The sequence below is a fragment of the Sapajus apella genome, unplaced genomic scaffold (genome assembly GCF_009761245.1).
Source record: "Sapajus apella isolate SASKATOON/1434 unplaced genomic scaffold, GSC_monkey_1.0 scaffold40, whole genome shotgun sequence".
NCBI classification, from domain to species: domain Eukaryota; kingdom Metazoa; phylum Chordata; class Mammalia; order Primates; family Cebidae; genus Sapajus; species Sapajus apella.
Window position 1 is genome coordinate 6,788,057 of NW_022436980.1, and position 14,319 is coordinate 6,802,375.

General features: G+C 42.4%; 1 protein-coding gene across 1 annotated transcript; it reads left to right on the top strand.

Annotated features, from left to right (window-relative positions):
* Positions 1–11,782: 11,782 nt before the first annotated feature.
* On the top strand, positions 11,783–13,621 carry ZNF80 (zinc finger protein 80). Its single transcript, XM_032298904.1, is given in 2 exon segments — positions 11,783–12,738; positions 12,740–13,621. Coding segments are annotated over 2 exon segments (876 nt in total). The 5' UTR covers positions 11,783–12,124; the 3' UTR covers positions 13,002–13,621.
* The last annotated feature ends 698 nt before the right edge of the window (positions 13,622–14,319 follow it).

The following is a 14,319-nucleotide window of genomic DNA, read 5'->3' on the forward strand; positions in this document are numbered from 1 at the left end:
CGAGACCATCCTGGCCATGATGAAACCCCGTCTCTACTAAAAATACAAAAATTAGCCAGTTGTGGTGGCACGCGCCTGTAGTCCCAGCTACTTGGGAGGCTGAGGTGGAAGAATCACTTGAACCCAGGAGGGGAGGTTGCAGTGAGCCGAGATTGCACCACTGCACTCCAGCCTGGTGACAGAGCAAGACTCTGTCTCAAAATAAATAAATAAATACATATAATAATATAAAGGCAAATGTCGAGGTAGTAACAGCTGTTGGCATGCAGCCAATCCCTGTGCAGAGTCGTGATGGCAGTGTTAATCCATATATTCAGATGTGCATGCTCTTAGACAATACCTCAGAAGCATGATGGGATGTTCGGGCATGCCTAGACTGAGTTTTTGAAAACACATTATCAAAAAAATTGATGGAAATGGTGTCTTGGCTCAAGGGAAGGCATGATAAAATCTCAGTAAAGGATTTGTGAGATTTTCCCTAGTCCAAAAAAAGTTCATGTCCATAGCTTGCTCTCTCAGTCAGACAGAGATAAGTGGTAAGCACAAATATCTGATCCTCCTGTCAAAGTGGTTAAGGAGAACATGACTCTCATGGGGCGGCTAGAGGGCTCTGGCTCCACAATCACCCTGTCTGAAAACAGAACTTTTGCCTTACAGAATTGAAGTTACCCTTCCAGAAAATCTGAGAAAAGTCTTCAGGAAGGAAAGTGAGGCATGATGTGAGGTATGAGTAACTAAGAGCATGTAGAAATCTACAAGGGGGAAAGAGGGGTCAAAATATATAGATGTGGCCTCCAGGGCTCTGTTTGGCTCTAAGACATGACCCGCTCCCTTCTACCAGTCCAGTCTGCCTCCTGCCTCACCACTACAATCTGCAGAGCTAAGCCCAGCATGTCCTCTATTCCTTTCTGTTTATGTGAACCAGCACCAGAGGTGCAGGCCTCCAAGGTCAATGCTCAACATCTAGACCCCTCTTCCTTTATGGCTCGAATCTGACCCAATTTCTCATACTCCCGACTCTCTCCTACTCCAAATTCTCTCTATTCCGCCCTCTGAGTCTCAAGGCTTTCCATCAGCAGTATCTTTTATCTTTAAACTTTTCTTTGAATCGCTAGTTTTCAAAGTGTGGGCCGGGATCAGCAGCATCACATCCCTTGAGAATTTGTTAGTTCTTCTGTCACTATCATCTGGAGGTATTGTATGTTGATTTGTTTTGAAATAAAAAACAATATAGAAAAGAAGTCATAGAGACATCCAGAGAAGTGAGTGATTACTTATCTAAGGAACACCACATCATTGTCATCTGTGAACTTTACACCGTTTCTACTCCAGGTGGAGTCATGGACCAGTGCCAGCACCCAAGCTGCCTGTGACTAGTCTTCAGGAAGACAAGTATGGAAACTGAAAATGAAGGGTTAGCAACATACAGCAAATTGACTGTGATATTAAGTCTTATTAATACAATAATAATTTATAATGGAGACTGAAAAAGAATGGGGGGCAAATTCTCAGGCCCCATCCCAGACCTACTGAATGTGAATCTCTGTGAAAAGGGACCCAGTGACCAACATTCTAACAAGCCCTCCAGGAGATTCATTAGTTGCCGAAAGGCATCTGCAAGGACTTTCCTTCCAAGATCTTCAAGAAGCAGCCTCTGCTGCTGCACTGATCACAACAGTGACCACCTTCCTTCTTGCATAGCAAGTAAAATACCCCTCCCATAAAAAATAATAAAATAAAATATCCCAGCCTAAAATATCAAAGCAACCACCTTTTCTACCTTTTACCTTTACCTCTTACTTCTTGTGCCCATCCCCTTCTCTCTCTCTCTCTCTCTCACACACACACACACCCCTCCTGAATCATCCAGTTTGAGTTTCTTAGAACTAATTCTCCTTCCTTTTACCCTAAAACAATGATCTCCATATCTTTTTTCTTTTTAGTTCATGCTTCAAAAGTAAGAAAATAAAACAGACTTGTCAAATACGTACATTTATATGAAGTATGTATATATATGGCTGTAATAATATATTTTATACATTATAAAACAAAAACTAAGAATATAAAAAAATAAGATATTGGGTAAAAATTGTTAAAAAAATGAGGAATCTTCTTATACATCCAAATGATTCATATTGTGCAAATTACTTCAGGGACATTAGCTTTGAAGGAATCAAGAAATTGCAGGGTCAGGCAAGGCACAGTGGCTCATGCCTGTAATCCCAATACTTTGGGAGGCTGAGGCAGGTGTATCACCAGGAGTTCAAGACCAGCCTGGCCACTGTGGTGAAACCCCTCTACTAAAAATACAAAAATTAGCTGGGCATGGTAGCGAGTGCCTGTAATCCCAGCTACTTGGGGGGCTGAGGCAGAAGAATAGCTTGAATCCAGGTGACAGAGTTTGCAGTGAGCTGAGACCATGCCAGTGCACTCCAGCCTGGGCAACAAGAGCAAAACTTCGTCTTAAAAAAAAAAAAAAAAAGAAAGAAAGAAATTGCAAGGTCATGTTTCCACTACAAGTTTCTAGACCTACTACGCAGGCAGCATCAGAGATACAGGTGTCCTCTGACTAGGCATCCAAGTAAATGTTTAACGACCAAATCACTGAGAAGAATCCCCAGCTTGAAACATTAGTGAATGTTAGTGGCTGCTTTCAAGCTGCCATCCTGATGCTGCTGAACTTGGGAAGAGATGTGCACCACCATCTCTCACAAGCCAGCCAAGCCAGTTCCAGCACTGGATTCTTGTGCCCACACTTTCTGATTATCAGTTCCCTAGAAGAAAGGGAATTAACTGAAAAATAGGCCTTAATTTAAGCATTTTCTAATTAACTTTTTCTTTTTGAATTTCTCAAAGTCCCTGCTATGGAGATGGTGGTGGATTCTTAGTCTCTCTGGCTTCAGCAGGGGTCTCCAGGTCTAACAGAACAGCTGGCCAGGCCTGGGAGCCAGATGTTCACCTGGGATTTGTCCACCTGTGGGGAGAGAGGGGACAGATGGGGAGAGAAGTGGTGACAGCAATGCCTTGAAAATTCTCACCACCTGGCCCTGTGTCAACCGCTGGGGTTAATGCAAATACACCCAACCTGTACAAAGGGGAGCTGGGATTTAGGTCCCTCCAAAGCCCAGGCTCTTTAACTCCAGCAGCATCTGCATACCTACCTACCTCTCCCCGTCCCGACATGGAAATCCCAAACCTGACAGTAGTGAGTATGTAGGAGCTCTCTAATTTTTAGAGCTAAGTCAAAGTAAAAAAACATTAGTTAACATGACCAGTTACTAATGTGAATTGAGCAATTGCTAGGTACCAGGCCCAGTTCCAAGTGCTTTGTAAAGTATATACTATGAACATTCCCCTTTTGCAGATGAGGAAATGGGTTTGGAAAGGCTAGACAACTTGCTCTAGGTGACAGAGCTAGTGAGAGGAAAAATTTGGATTTGAATCCACTTAGGCTGATTCTAGAACCTGCATTCTGAGTATTTCATGTTCTACTGCCTGTCTCTACTATCTGATGTCTTCAGGGTGTCAGGTGGGCTCTGTCTGGAGTAGGAAACCCCAGAGAAGTGTGTCCCTGTCCTCAAGATGCTTCCAGAAAGTGTACAGGCTTCTTAGGAAAACAAGACTAATGCAAATGAAGTAATTAGAAATTCTTAGCAGACAGCCTGTAATTAGCTGTAATGTAATATCCCCCACGGCTAAGAAAAGTGCTTCCTAGTGAAAGCCATGAGACCTAACCCCTGCCTCCAGAGCTATAATCACTCTTCTAGAAAATCAGAATCTAGGTCAGACAGGGCTCTCGGCCTGCAATCTGGTACTGCAATTCTCTCTCCCAAGGAATCCCCCTCCTTGACCAAATGGCATACCCGTAAAATAGCTATATAAAATGCATCATATGCACAGTTTTTTTCTGGTGTTTTTTTTCAAACTAATGAAAAAATATTTTTAAACCTCTGTTTAAAAAGTCCTGGTTCTCAAGTACCACAAAAGCCCTAAGTGTGGGCTTTTGTCTTTTACCCTACCTTCTCTGTTGAATGGTATCAATTCTTTGAGTTTGCCTGCTGCAGTCCATTCTAAGCCAACAAGATGATGGAAATTCACAGAACAAGACAATCTTCAGAATTCCAAACTTGCTCCCATTCCTATCTTGTGGAACAAACTACCCAAAAAACGTAGTGACTTAAAACAGTGACCATCTTATTTTTTATTATTTTTCGAAATTCCTTTGAGTGACAAGTTCTTAGCTGGGTGAATGTATTAGTTTGCTAGGTCTGTGTAACAAAGTACTACGGGTTACAAAGCAAAGTAACATAAACAACAGAAATACTTTTTTTTTATAGTTCTGGAGGCCAGAAGTCCAAGACCAAATTGGGGGCAGGGTTGATTTCTTCTGAGGCCTCTCTCCTTGGCTCGTAGGTGGCCACTTTTCCATGGGTCTCCATATGCCCTCTGTGTGTGTCTGTGTCCTAACTTCCTCTTCTTACAAGGACACCAGTCATATTGGATTTGGGCCTACCCATATGACCTAATTTTACCTTAATAACCTCTTTAAAGTTCTGTCTCCAAATAGTCACATCCTCAGATGTTAGGGACTAGGATTTCAACCTATGAATTTTGAGAAGACACAGTTTGGCCCATAATAGTGAGTTTTTTGCTCCTTGTGGCATGCACTGATGTCATTCAGCTCAGTTGGCAGATGGGCTCGTCTGGAGGGTCCAAAATGGCTTCAGTCACATCTGCAGCTTGGTGGGGATGGCTGGATTGCAAACATGCACCACCATGCCCAGCTAATTTTTTTGATATTTTTAGTAGAGACAGAGTTTCGCCACGGTGGCCAGGCTGGTCTTGAACTCCTGATCTCAAGTGATCCACTTCAGCCTCCCAAAGTGCTGAGATTACAGGAGTAAGTCACTAAACCTGGCCATGGGTAATTTATTTGTAAATACAAGTTTGAATGGCTCATGTTTCCACAAGCTGTACGGGAAGCATGGCAGCATCTGTTTCTGGGGAGGTATCAGGGAGCTTTTACTCATGGCAGAAGGCAAAGCAGGGGCAGGCATCTTTGTGTGACCTGAACAGGAGAAAGAAAGAGCAAGAGGGGAGGTGCGACACACTTTTAAACAACCAGATCTTGTGAAAACTCTATCATGAGAACAGCACCAAAGGGATGGTGCTAAACCATTCAGGAGGGATCCACTCCCATGATCCAATCACCTCCCCCTAGGCCCCTCCTCCAACCTTGGGGATTACACTTGAACATGAGACAGGAGTGAGGACACAGATCCAAACCATATCATTCTGCCCCTGGCTCCTCCCAATCTGATGTCCTCACATTGCAAAATACAATCTTCCCTTCTCAACAGTCCCCAAAGTCTTAACTCATTTCAGCATTAATTCAAATGTCCAAAGTCTTATCTGAGACAAAACTAGTCCCTTCTGCCTATGAACCTGTAAAATCAAAAACAAGTTAGTTACTTCCAAGATACAAGCATTAGGTAAGAACTCTCATTACAAAAGGGAGGAAATTGGTCAAAAGAAAGGGCATATAGGCTCCATGCAAGTCTGAAATCCAGAAGGACAGTCACTAAGTCTTAAAGCTCCAATATAATCTCCATTGACTCCCTGTCTCACTTCCAGGGCACACTGATGCAAGGGTGGGTTCCTGAGGACTTGGGCAGCTCTGCCATTAGGATTTTTCTTTTGTACCACATGGCCAGGCTGCAAATTTTCCAAACTTTTACACTCTGCATCCCTTTAAAATATAAGTTCCAGTTTCAGGTAATTTATTTGCTCACATATATGAGTTTAAGCTGTTAGAAGCAGCCAGATTATTTACTGAACACTTTGCTGCATAGAAATTTCTTCTGCTAAATACCCTAAATCATCACTCTCAAGTTCAAAGTTCCACAGATCCCTAGAACAGGAACACAATGCTGCCAGGTTCTTTGCTAATGCATAACAAATACGACCTTTGTTCAAGTTCCCCAAAAGTTCCTCATTTCTGTCTGAAATGCTCTCAGTCTGGATATCATTGTCCATATCACTATCAGCATTTTGGTCACAACAACTTAACCAGTCTCTAGAAAGTTCCAAATTTTTTCTCATCTTCCTGTCTTCTTCTGGGCCCTCCACACTCCTCCAACCTCTGCCTATTACCCAGTTCCAAAGTCACTTCCACAGTTTGAGGTATCTTTATAGCAAGGCCCCACTCCTCAATACTAATTTTCTGTATTAGTTAATTCTTATCCTGCTATAAAGAAATACCTGAGACTGGGTAATTCACAAACAAAGGAGGTTAAATTGGGTCATGGTTCCCCAGGCAGTACAGGAAGCCTGGCAGCATCTGCTTCTGGGGGAGGTATCAGGGAGATTTTACTCATGTGTGAAGGCAGAGCCAGAGCAGACATCTTCACGTGGCCAGAGCAGGGGAAAGAAAGAGCAAGAGGGGAGGTGCCACACACTTCTAAACAAGTAGATGTCATGAGAACTGTATCAGGAGAACAGCACTAAAAACGTAGTGCTAAGCCATTCATGAAGGATCTACCCCCATGATCCAATCACCTCCTACCACACCCCATCTCCAACACTGGGGATTACAGATGAACATGAGATTTGAGTGGGGACACAGATCTAAACCATATCAGCTGAGATAAATCAGGCTGTCTTATATAAGGCAAATTCCAGAAAAGCAGCACCACAGTAATCCGTCTTAACTCTACCTGAGATCAAAAGATACTAGGTTATCCCCCGCAGATGAGCTCTGTTTATGTCCCTTGTGGAAGAAAGGCCAAAAAGTCTTCAGAAGAACAGCTTAAGTTTCAAACGGTAATAGCCACATCTGTCTAGACACTAATAGAAGAATCTTCCAATTGACCACTTTGAACAGCACCATGGAGGAGACGTTAATTGAATAAGAAAACAAAAAGAAGCTATGGAAAGGGCTAGGACAACCAGAATGGGAAGGCGTGGTTTTGGGGTTCCCTACTAGACTTCTGTGTGGACTGTATTTATTGTTCCTTCTTCCACATCTTGGTCCATGCTCTATGGCTGGAGTGGCTTATTGGGAAGGATGGAAATGAGAGGAGTTAGTTAATGAGCTCTTAAAGAGAGCATGATCATCCATATCCAGATAATCAAAGACTGCTAAGACTGAACCTGACTTTTTAGCAAAGGACCTAAGAGTTTTGAGGCGGGGAATCCTAAGATATACTGAATTAAAATGGAACATGGTGGTTCATCTGAAATTTGCCCTTTAAATCTCAGATGGAAGTTATAAATGTAATGGTTCTTTGAATTCACAAATTCTGCTTCTCACAACATGTTCTCTTTACTACTACTCGTGTACCCTGAGATTAATTTATCCTACCTAGACCTGCACAGCCTCTCTCCTATAGTTTTACTGCATGCTAATTGAGACCTAAATTATTATGCCTTTAATAAATGTGGCAAGAAGAAAATTCCTAGATGTGGAAAATCTGGTCTTAGCCCTCATTTTCCCGGTGAAGAAACTCAATGGTGAAGTGATTTTCCAAAGGTTATTCAACAAGTAAGTCCCATCATAAGCCTAAGTTTCACTACTTTGAATTTACCAACCCTTCTAGACCAAGAAACAATAAATATTTCTCTCTGTTTCCTATTTCTGAATCTTTTTAGTGAAATATTACAGCATGAAATGGTGACATTTCACAGCAACATCTGAATGATTTGCTATTAGTCTGGTAACGGAAAACATGCTAATGAATATGTATGTTTATACACATATATAATTGAAAAGTCAGCAACTTGTCAGCAAATCGTAGACAAGTAGAACAGATCAGAAGTACTTGGGAAACCTCCAGTCATAAAGAGTATTTTCTGAGTAAAATAGAAACTCATTCTTCCCCCACAGCAACCACCATGGGGAGAGAACTTGAGAATCCACCTGGAGACCCAAGAGGCAGCTGTTGAGCTTATCTGCAATGGCTCCAGGACCCTAGGGCACCTGACACAAGCAGAAAAGGAAGAGAAGCTGGTCCTAAAACTGTGACTGCAGTAACAATTTGCTTTTGCATTTGAAGTGGACAGCTCCCTTAGCAGGCAGAAACAGAACTGTCTCACACAAAGAAAGAGTTGATTCACAAAAGAGATAATTAATAAATGAGCTTTGCTTGGTTTTGTGTTTTGGTTGTTGTTTCTGGGGCTTAATACTGTTTGAAGCAATAAGCAATGGTGAAAGAATTCTATGTGGACAGGTCATTCTCATCTTTGGTCACACTTCTCTTCGTTGGTTGAAGGGTATAAAACACTTTTTTCTGAGGGTTATAGAAGGAATCAAATCAGGCAGAACATGGATTTGCTTATTGGCCACATGCAAGGCACACTGTTTCTTACTCTGAGAGATATAAAGATGAATTCAATGGAAATTCTGCTCTTGAGAACTTATAGTTTGGTGAGAGAGTCAGGCTGCACAAATAATTAGCTGTATCACCAGGAAGAAAGTGAAAAATGATGGCATGAGATAAAAGATAAAGGACTAGGAAGATACAAGGGAGAATGTATTTCTAAAATAAAGAATCACAGCTAGGCACTGTGGTTCACGCCTGTAATCCCAGCACTTTGGGAGGCCAAGGCAGGTGGATCACCTGAGGTCAGTGGTTAACCTTCCTGACCAACATGGTGAAACCACGTCTCTACTAAAAATACAAAAATTAGCTGGGCATGGTGGTGTGCACATGTAGTCCCAGCTATTCTGGAGGCTGAGACAGGAAAATCACTTGAACCTAAGAGGTGGAGGTTGCAGTGAGCCAAGATCACACCACTGCACTCCAGCCTGGGCAACAGAGTGAGACTCCATATCAAAAAATAAAATAAAATAAAGAGAATCTGTGTTTTTAGAGGCAAAGACATTTTAGTTGGGCCTATCCTAATGACTTCATTTTAACTTGATCATCTGCAAAGATTCTATTTCCAAATAAGGTCACAAGCTCATGCACTGGAGGTTAGGACTTCATCTTTCTGGGGGGCTCAATTCAACCCAAAAAAGTAAGTACATATATCTTGTAGAAACGTGACATTATGTTCTAAAGGGATATACTATTGGAGTCATAGGGTAAGGCCACAACTGTGTGAACGGCCGTGGATTCTCCACTGAAGGAAGAAGATAATACACTGATTAGGCATCTTTGTAAAAGATGGAAACAGAAAATGGGGAATACAGGTCTGGATTGGAGTTAGTTCCTCTGTCTGGACTTCGACTTGGGCCTAGGCACTGTGGAATTGAGGCACGTGTGAGGTGTTCCTGAATGGTAGAGAAAACCTGGCATCTTCCTAAAATGGTGGTAGGGAGAATGGATTCTGAGCAGAAGGCAGCCGTATGGAGGCCAGGAGAATGGACTGGGAACTGAGGACTCTACGAACAGCCCTATCTAGTATCCAGTTGTTATTATATATGTGAAAGACCCTCTGTGACCCCCTAGTCTTAAGAAAAGTCTTGTTAAAGCCACACTTTGGTCTAATAGTAAAGAGTTTATGTTCATGCCGAGATTATAGTAATAAGAGGAGACCCATGGGTGTGTCCAAGGACAAAAAATTGCAGATGACAGTCTATAGTCACATTGGTTAAGTCATCCAGAGGAGCCCTTGTGAGAAGACCCCTGAAAATTTCCAGAGAGCAGACTCTGGGCATTGTTATTGATATGACCTAATTTGTACCAACTTTTTGCTCAGATATTCACATTACTTACAAGCTTTGCTACTGACAGCTCAAATAACAGGAACTTTTTATCATTTTAGGAGCTGTTTTATATCATTAAAACTATATGCTGACAGAAAAAGTCATTAAAGAAAAAAATAAACATTTCCAATAAACAAAACTCACTAATTTTGTAACTGCCCACGTAATCATGGTTAGATTGCATGTATTTAGTGATCAGCCTTTCTTTAGCTCTCTTTTTCCCAAGACAGAGTCTTATTCTGTTGCTTAGGCTGATGTGCAGTGGCACCATCTTGGCTCACTGCAACCTCTGCCTCGCCGGTTCAAGCAATTCTTATGCCTTAGCCTCCTGAATAGTTGGGATTACAGGTGTGCCCCATCACGCTCAGCTAATTTTTGTATTTTTAGTAGAGAGGGGTTTCACCATGTTGGTTAGGCTGGTCTCCTGACCTTGTGATCCACCTACCTCGGCCTCCCAAAGTGCTGGAATTACAGGCGCGAGCCACTGCGCCCAGCTCTTTAACTCTTAAAAATGAACACAACTGAGACCAGCGATGACACTTTGAGAACCACTGCTGGACAGAACTTCACTGTCAAATGTGCAGTGTCCTGAGATTGATGGGGGCACTGTCCTGGGCAAGATAGTTCAGAACCTATTCAAATGAGCTCATGCATAGCTGCCTAAGTCATTGCCATCCACTACTGCTTCCCATCTGTGGGAAGAGTCTTGCTGTCTGGACAACATGGCCGAGGCTTCTGCCTTATATTATGGCCTTACTGACATGTTTCAAATACTTCGGGTGAGAAAACTCTGTTGGATTTTCCAGTTAGCATGTCTGCCTGCTCTTTTGTTTCTCTGGCCTCAATATTTACACCATATGAAAGTAATCAAGCTGGTGATACCAGCAAAATTTCACACTACACACATTCTTAGTTAAGAAACATTAGAAGAATTTTTTTTAATCAGGAAAATGAAAATGGCATTTGAGAGCTCCTCTTCTTTTCAGCATAATAGACAGAGGTTCTGGCCAACACAGAAGAAAGAAAAAGAAAACAAAGTAAGTATTTGCTAAAAGTCAAACTGCCAGGGCCTCTCACTGGAAGAATTGCAAAATCGGTGTGTTTGGGTCTCTCCTCTTGAGCTGATTAGATTCTGGGAAAGGAACATTTCAAACAGCTGCTAGGGGTGGAGTGAGGGGTCCATGTGTCAGTGACTATCAGTTCTCCTCTTCAGTACTCGCCAGAACCTTCCAATTTGCCTCTCATTCCCTAGTTCTGCGATCCTTTCTTCAATTTAATAACCAGTTGCATTTTGAGAACAGTAGGGCAGTAGATCAGGGTCTTGCTCAAAGCTCAAACCACTGTCACCAATTCCCATATAACAGCTTCCACACCTCACCAGCTCCAGAGCGATTTGGTACGGTTGAACCCTTCATTTTTGAGGATTCTGCAGCATAAACTGTGATGCTTCCCTGGCTCCCCTGGGAGCAGTATTGGACGGCAGCGGTTCTGGGCAGCTGAACAGTGTTGTGTTCTGTGTAGAGGCCATCCTCTTTCCTGAACTCTCTCCAGGTGTTTGCTAATGCGACCATTCTGGAACACATTTCCTGGTACACGTGAGAAAGCTTTGCTTTGGAAAGACCTTTAGGAGATAGGACCAAACTTTTCCAAAGTGATACTAATTGCAGAACCATCCACAATATAAAAGAGATCCTGAATTTCCATGTCTTCTCTACATTGAGTATTTTGACTGGATTAACTTTAATGCCCAGCCCCAGGGTACAGTTTATCATCGGGTCAGCGGGTAAAATTAAGTGATAAGTAGGACACACTCTCCACACCCTGCATGAACAAGTTCCTTACATGCATGTTCTCATGTGCATGTTTGTGTGGAAGGTCACAGGTCCTCCCTGACACAACTGGCATCAACTTCCATTTAGAATTAATTGAGGGTCAAATTCCCAGGAATTAAAAATGAAACTGAGGTCTCTGGGATTTGTAGTTTAGCTGGTGGAGGCTGCGCGCGGCTCTCTGGTATCTGTAGTCGGAAGCACTCCGCTGCGCATGCTGATGCAGGTGCCACGTGGACCTTTTGTCTTGCTCCATTGTGGCGGCATCCGAGGCAGTGGTGCAGGGCGTGTGCATGATCTTCACCTGGAAGAAGTGGAAGCAGCTGGACCAGCCCCAGAGGACCCTGTGCTGGGAGGTGACACCAGAGACCTGCAGACCCCTCTCACTGGGGCATACAAACCAGAGCTGATCTACCAGCTGAAGCAGTGGTAAAAGAGCGGAAGAGACCTTTGTCAAAGCAGCCGTCCAGGTGACAGAGTAAAAGCCAGGGCCAGCCAGCCTTGTCCTAGGGAGGCTTGCTCCTGGAAAGACTAACCCAGAGAGCCAGAAGTTCCTCCAGGTTGAGGTGAGTGAGGGAAAACGTGGATGGAAATGCAGGAAGGGTGCTTGAGTCTGGTTACCGTCTCCCCTACGGAGACCTTCTGGAGGAAGATGAGCCCTAAAGGCAATGGGCTGGGGACAGGGGATGTTCCGCACTCATGCGTTTTACAGCATCAGGTCTCCACAGGAGACAGTCTCCATGAATGTGACTCCCGGGGACCAAGTAAAGACACTTTGGTTGGTGAAGGGAAGACTTACAAATGCAAGGAATGTGGGAAAGTGTTTAACAAGAACGGACTCCTTGTTCGACATCAGCAGATTCACCCTGGAGTGAAGCCCTATGAATGCCAGGAGTGTGGAAAAGCCTTTCGTGAAAAGGTCAACTTCATTCGACACATGAGGATTCACACAGGCGAGAAGCCCTATAAGTGCACGGAGTGTGGAAAAGTCTTTAACCGCAGGTCGCGCCTCCTGTGCCACCACCGGATTCACACTGGAGAGAAGCCCTATGAGTGCAGTGAATGTGGAAAGACCTTCAACTGTCACTCTGTCTTCATCCAGCATCGTATGACCCACACTGGAGAAAAACCCTTTGGGTGCAAAGAGTGTGGGAAAACCTTTTACTACAACTCTTCCTTAACCCGGCACATGAAGATTCATACCCTATAAGTGCAGTGAATGCGGGAAGACCTTCACCCACCACTCTGTTTTCTTCCGGCATAGCATGACACACACTGCAGGAAAGCCCTATGAGTGTAAAGAATGTGGGAAAGGTTTTTACTACAGCTATTCCCTCACTCTGCACACAAGGAGTCACACTGGAGAGAAACCCTATGAGTGCCTTGAATGTAGAAAGGCCTTTGGCTACCACTCTGCTTTTGTCCGACATAGTAAGATCCACTCTGGAGGAAAAAACCTTTGAGTGCAAATGATGTAGGAATGCCTTTTTGTGGTTTTTTTTTTTTTTTTTCCTTTGACACCTAAGGAGCCACACCGAAGAGAAGCACTCTGAATTCAATGACAGTAGAAAAGCTGTGACCTGCCGCTCATCCTTAGTTGGCATTGAAGAATTCATTCCAGAGATAAACTCTATGAGGTATGTGCGAAGGCCCGCATCAGTCAAAGTCAGAGAACTTAAGCTGGGAAAAGACATTTTGACAAAAACTAGTGAAGAAAATCTTTTGGCCACAGGAAATATCTTATTTAGCATCTCAGAATTCTTTCAGGAGAGAGATCTATTGGTTATTGTGCACTTAAAAGAACCACCCACACCTGTCTCCATAGTTTATATCACTAAGCCATCTCAGGAATTTTTTTTTTTTTTTTTTTTTTTTTTACATAAGAAGGGAGCTATAAACGAGAAAAAAAGGAATTCATGCATGGCTTCTGTCAGACGTCTCTGAAAGCCACGTCTATCAAAATTCAAATTCAGTCTTCATTTTGTGGACTACTGAAAGGTAAAAGGGCCTTGCCTTGTTATTTGTCTCTTATATGTATTCACTGCTGTCTACAGAGGTGTAGACAGGAAACTACACCCTTTGCCCTCCCTCTGTAAAGATTGACTGTATTTTTTGTTCTAAAACATTGTACTCCTGAGGAATGTCTTTGTGAGAAATATGAAAGTTTAAGTAATGGAATATGTAAAATTTATAAGAATTTAGAATTTAAAAATATTGCCATATAAAATCATTTCATATCTAAGAAGATAAGTATCCACATGTGAATGGACATATTTTGCTGCATCATTTAAGACTACTTAAGGTTTTAATTAAATACATATATATATATATATACATATATATATATATATATTTGTGTGGTTTTGAACACCCAGCACTTGATAAACTTGTTTGTTTTGATAAATTTTCGCAAGAGAATGATGGTGAAGCTGTGTTGCTTTCCCAGGTGAGCCTTGATTATTTCCTCTGTGCTTTCTCAGCTTCTTTGGCCTTGTGTAGAGGGGCTTCTCCAAGAGCATGTCACTAGTTTTCTAGAGGTTAAACAAGAGCTAAGACAAACAAAACAAAACACAGCTTATCTAATCTAACGAGAAACTCAGAAAAAAAATGTTTTGATGAACACAGTGTATTAAAATATAAACTATGTAGATCCTTTGACACATTAATTCAATTTCTAGAAATCTTCAAAAATGTTCTTATATTATGCAGGGATGTGCACGCAAAGAATAACGGCTGCAGTTTTGTTTTTATGTGTCAGACATTGAGAATAATCTAAATGTT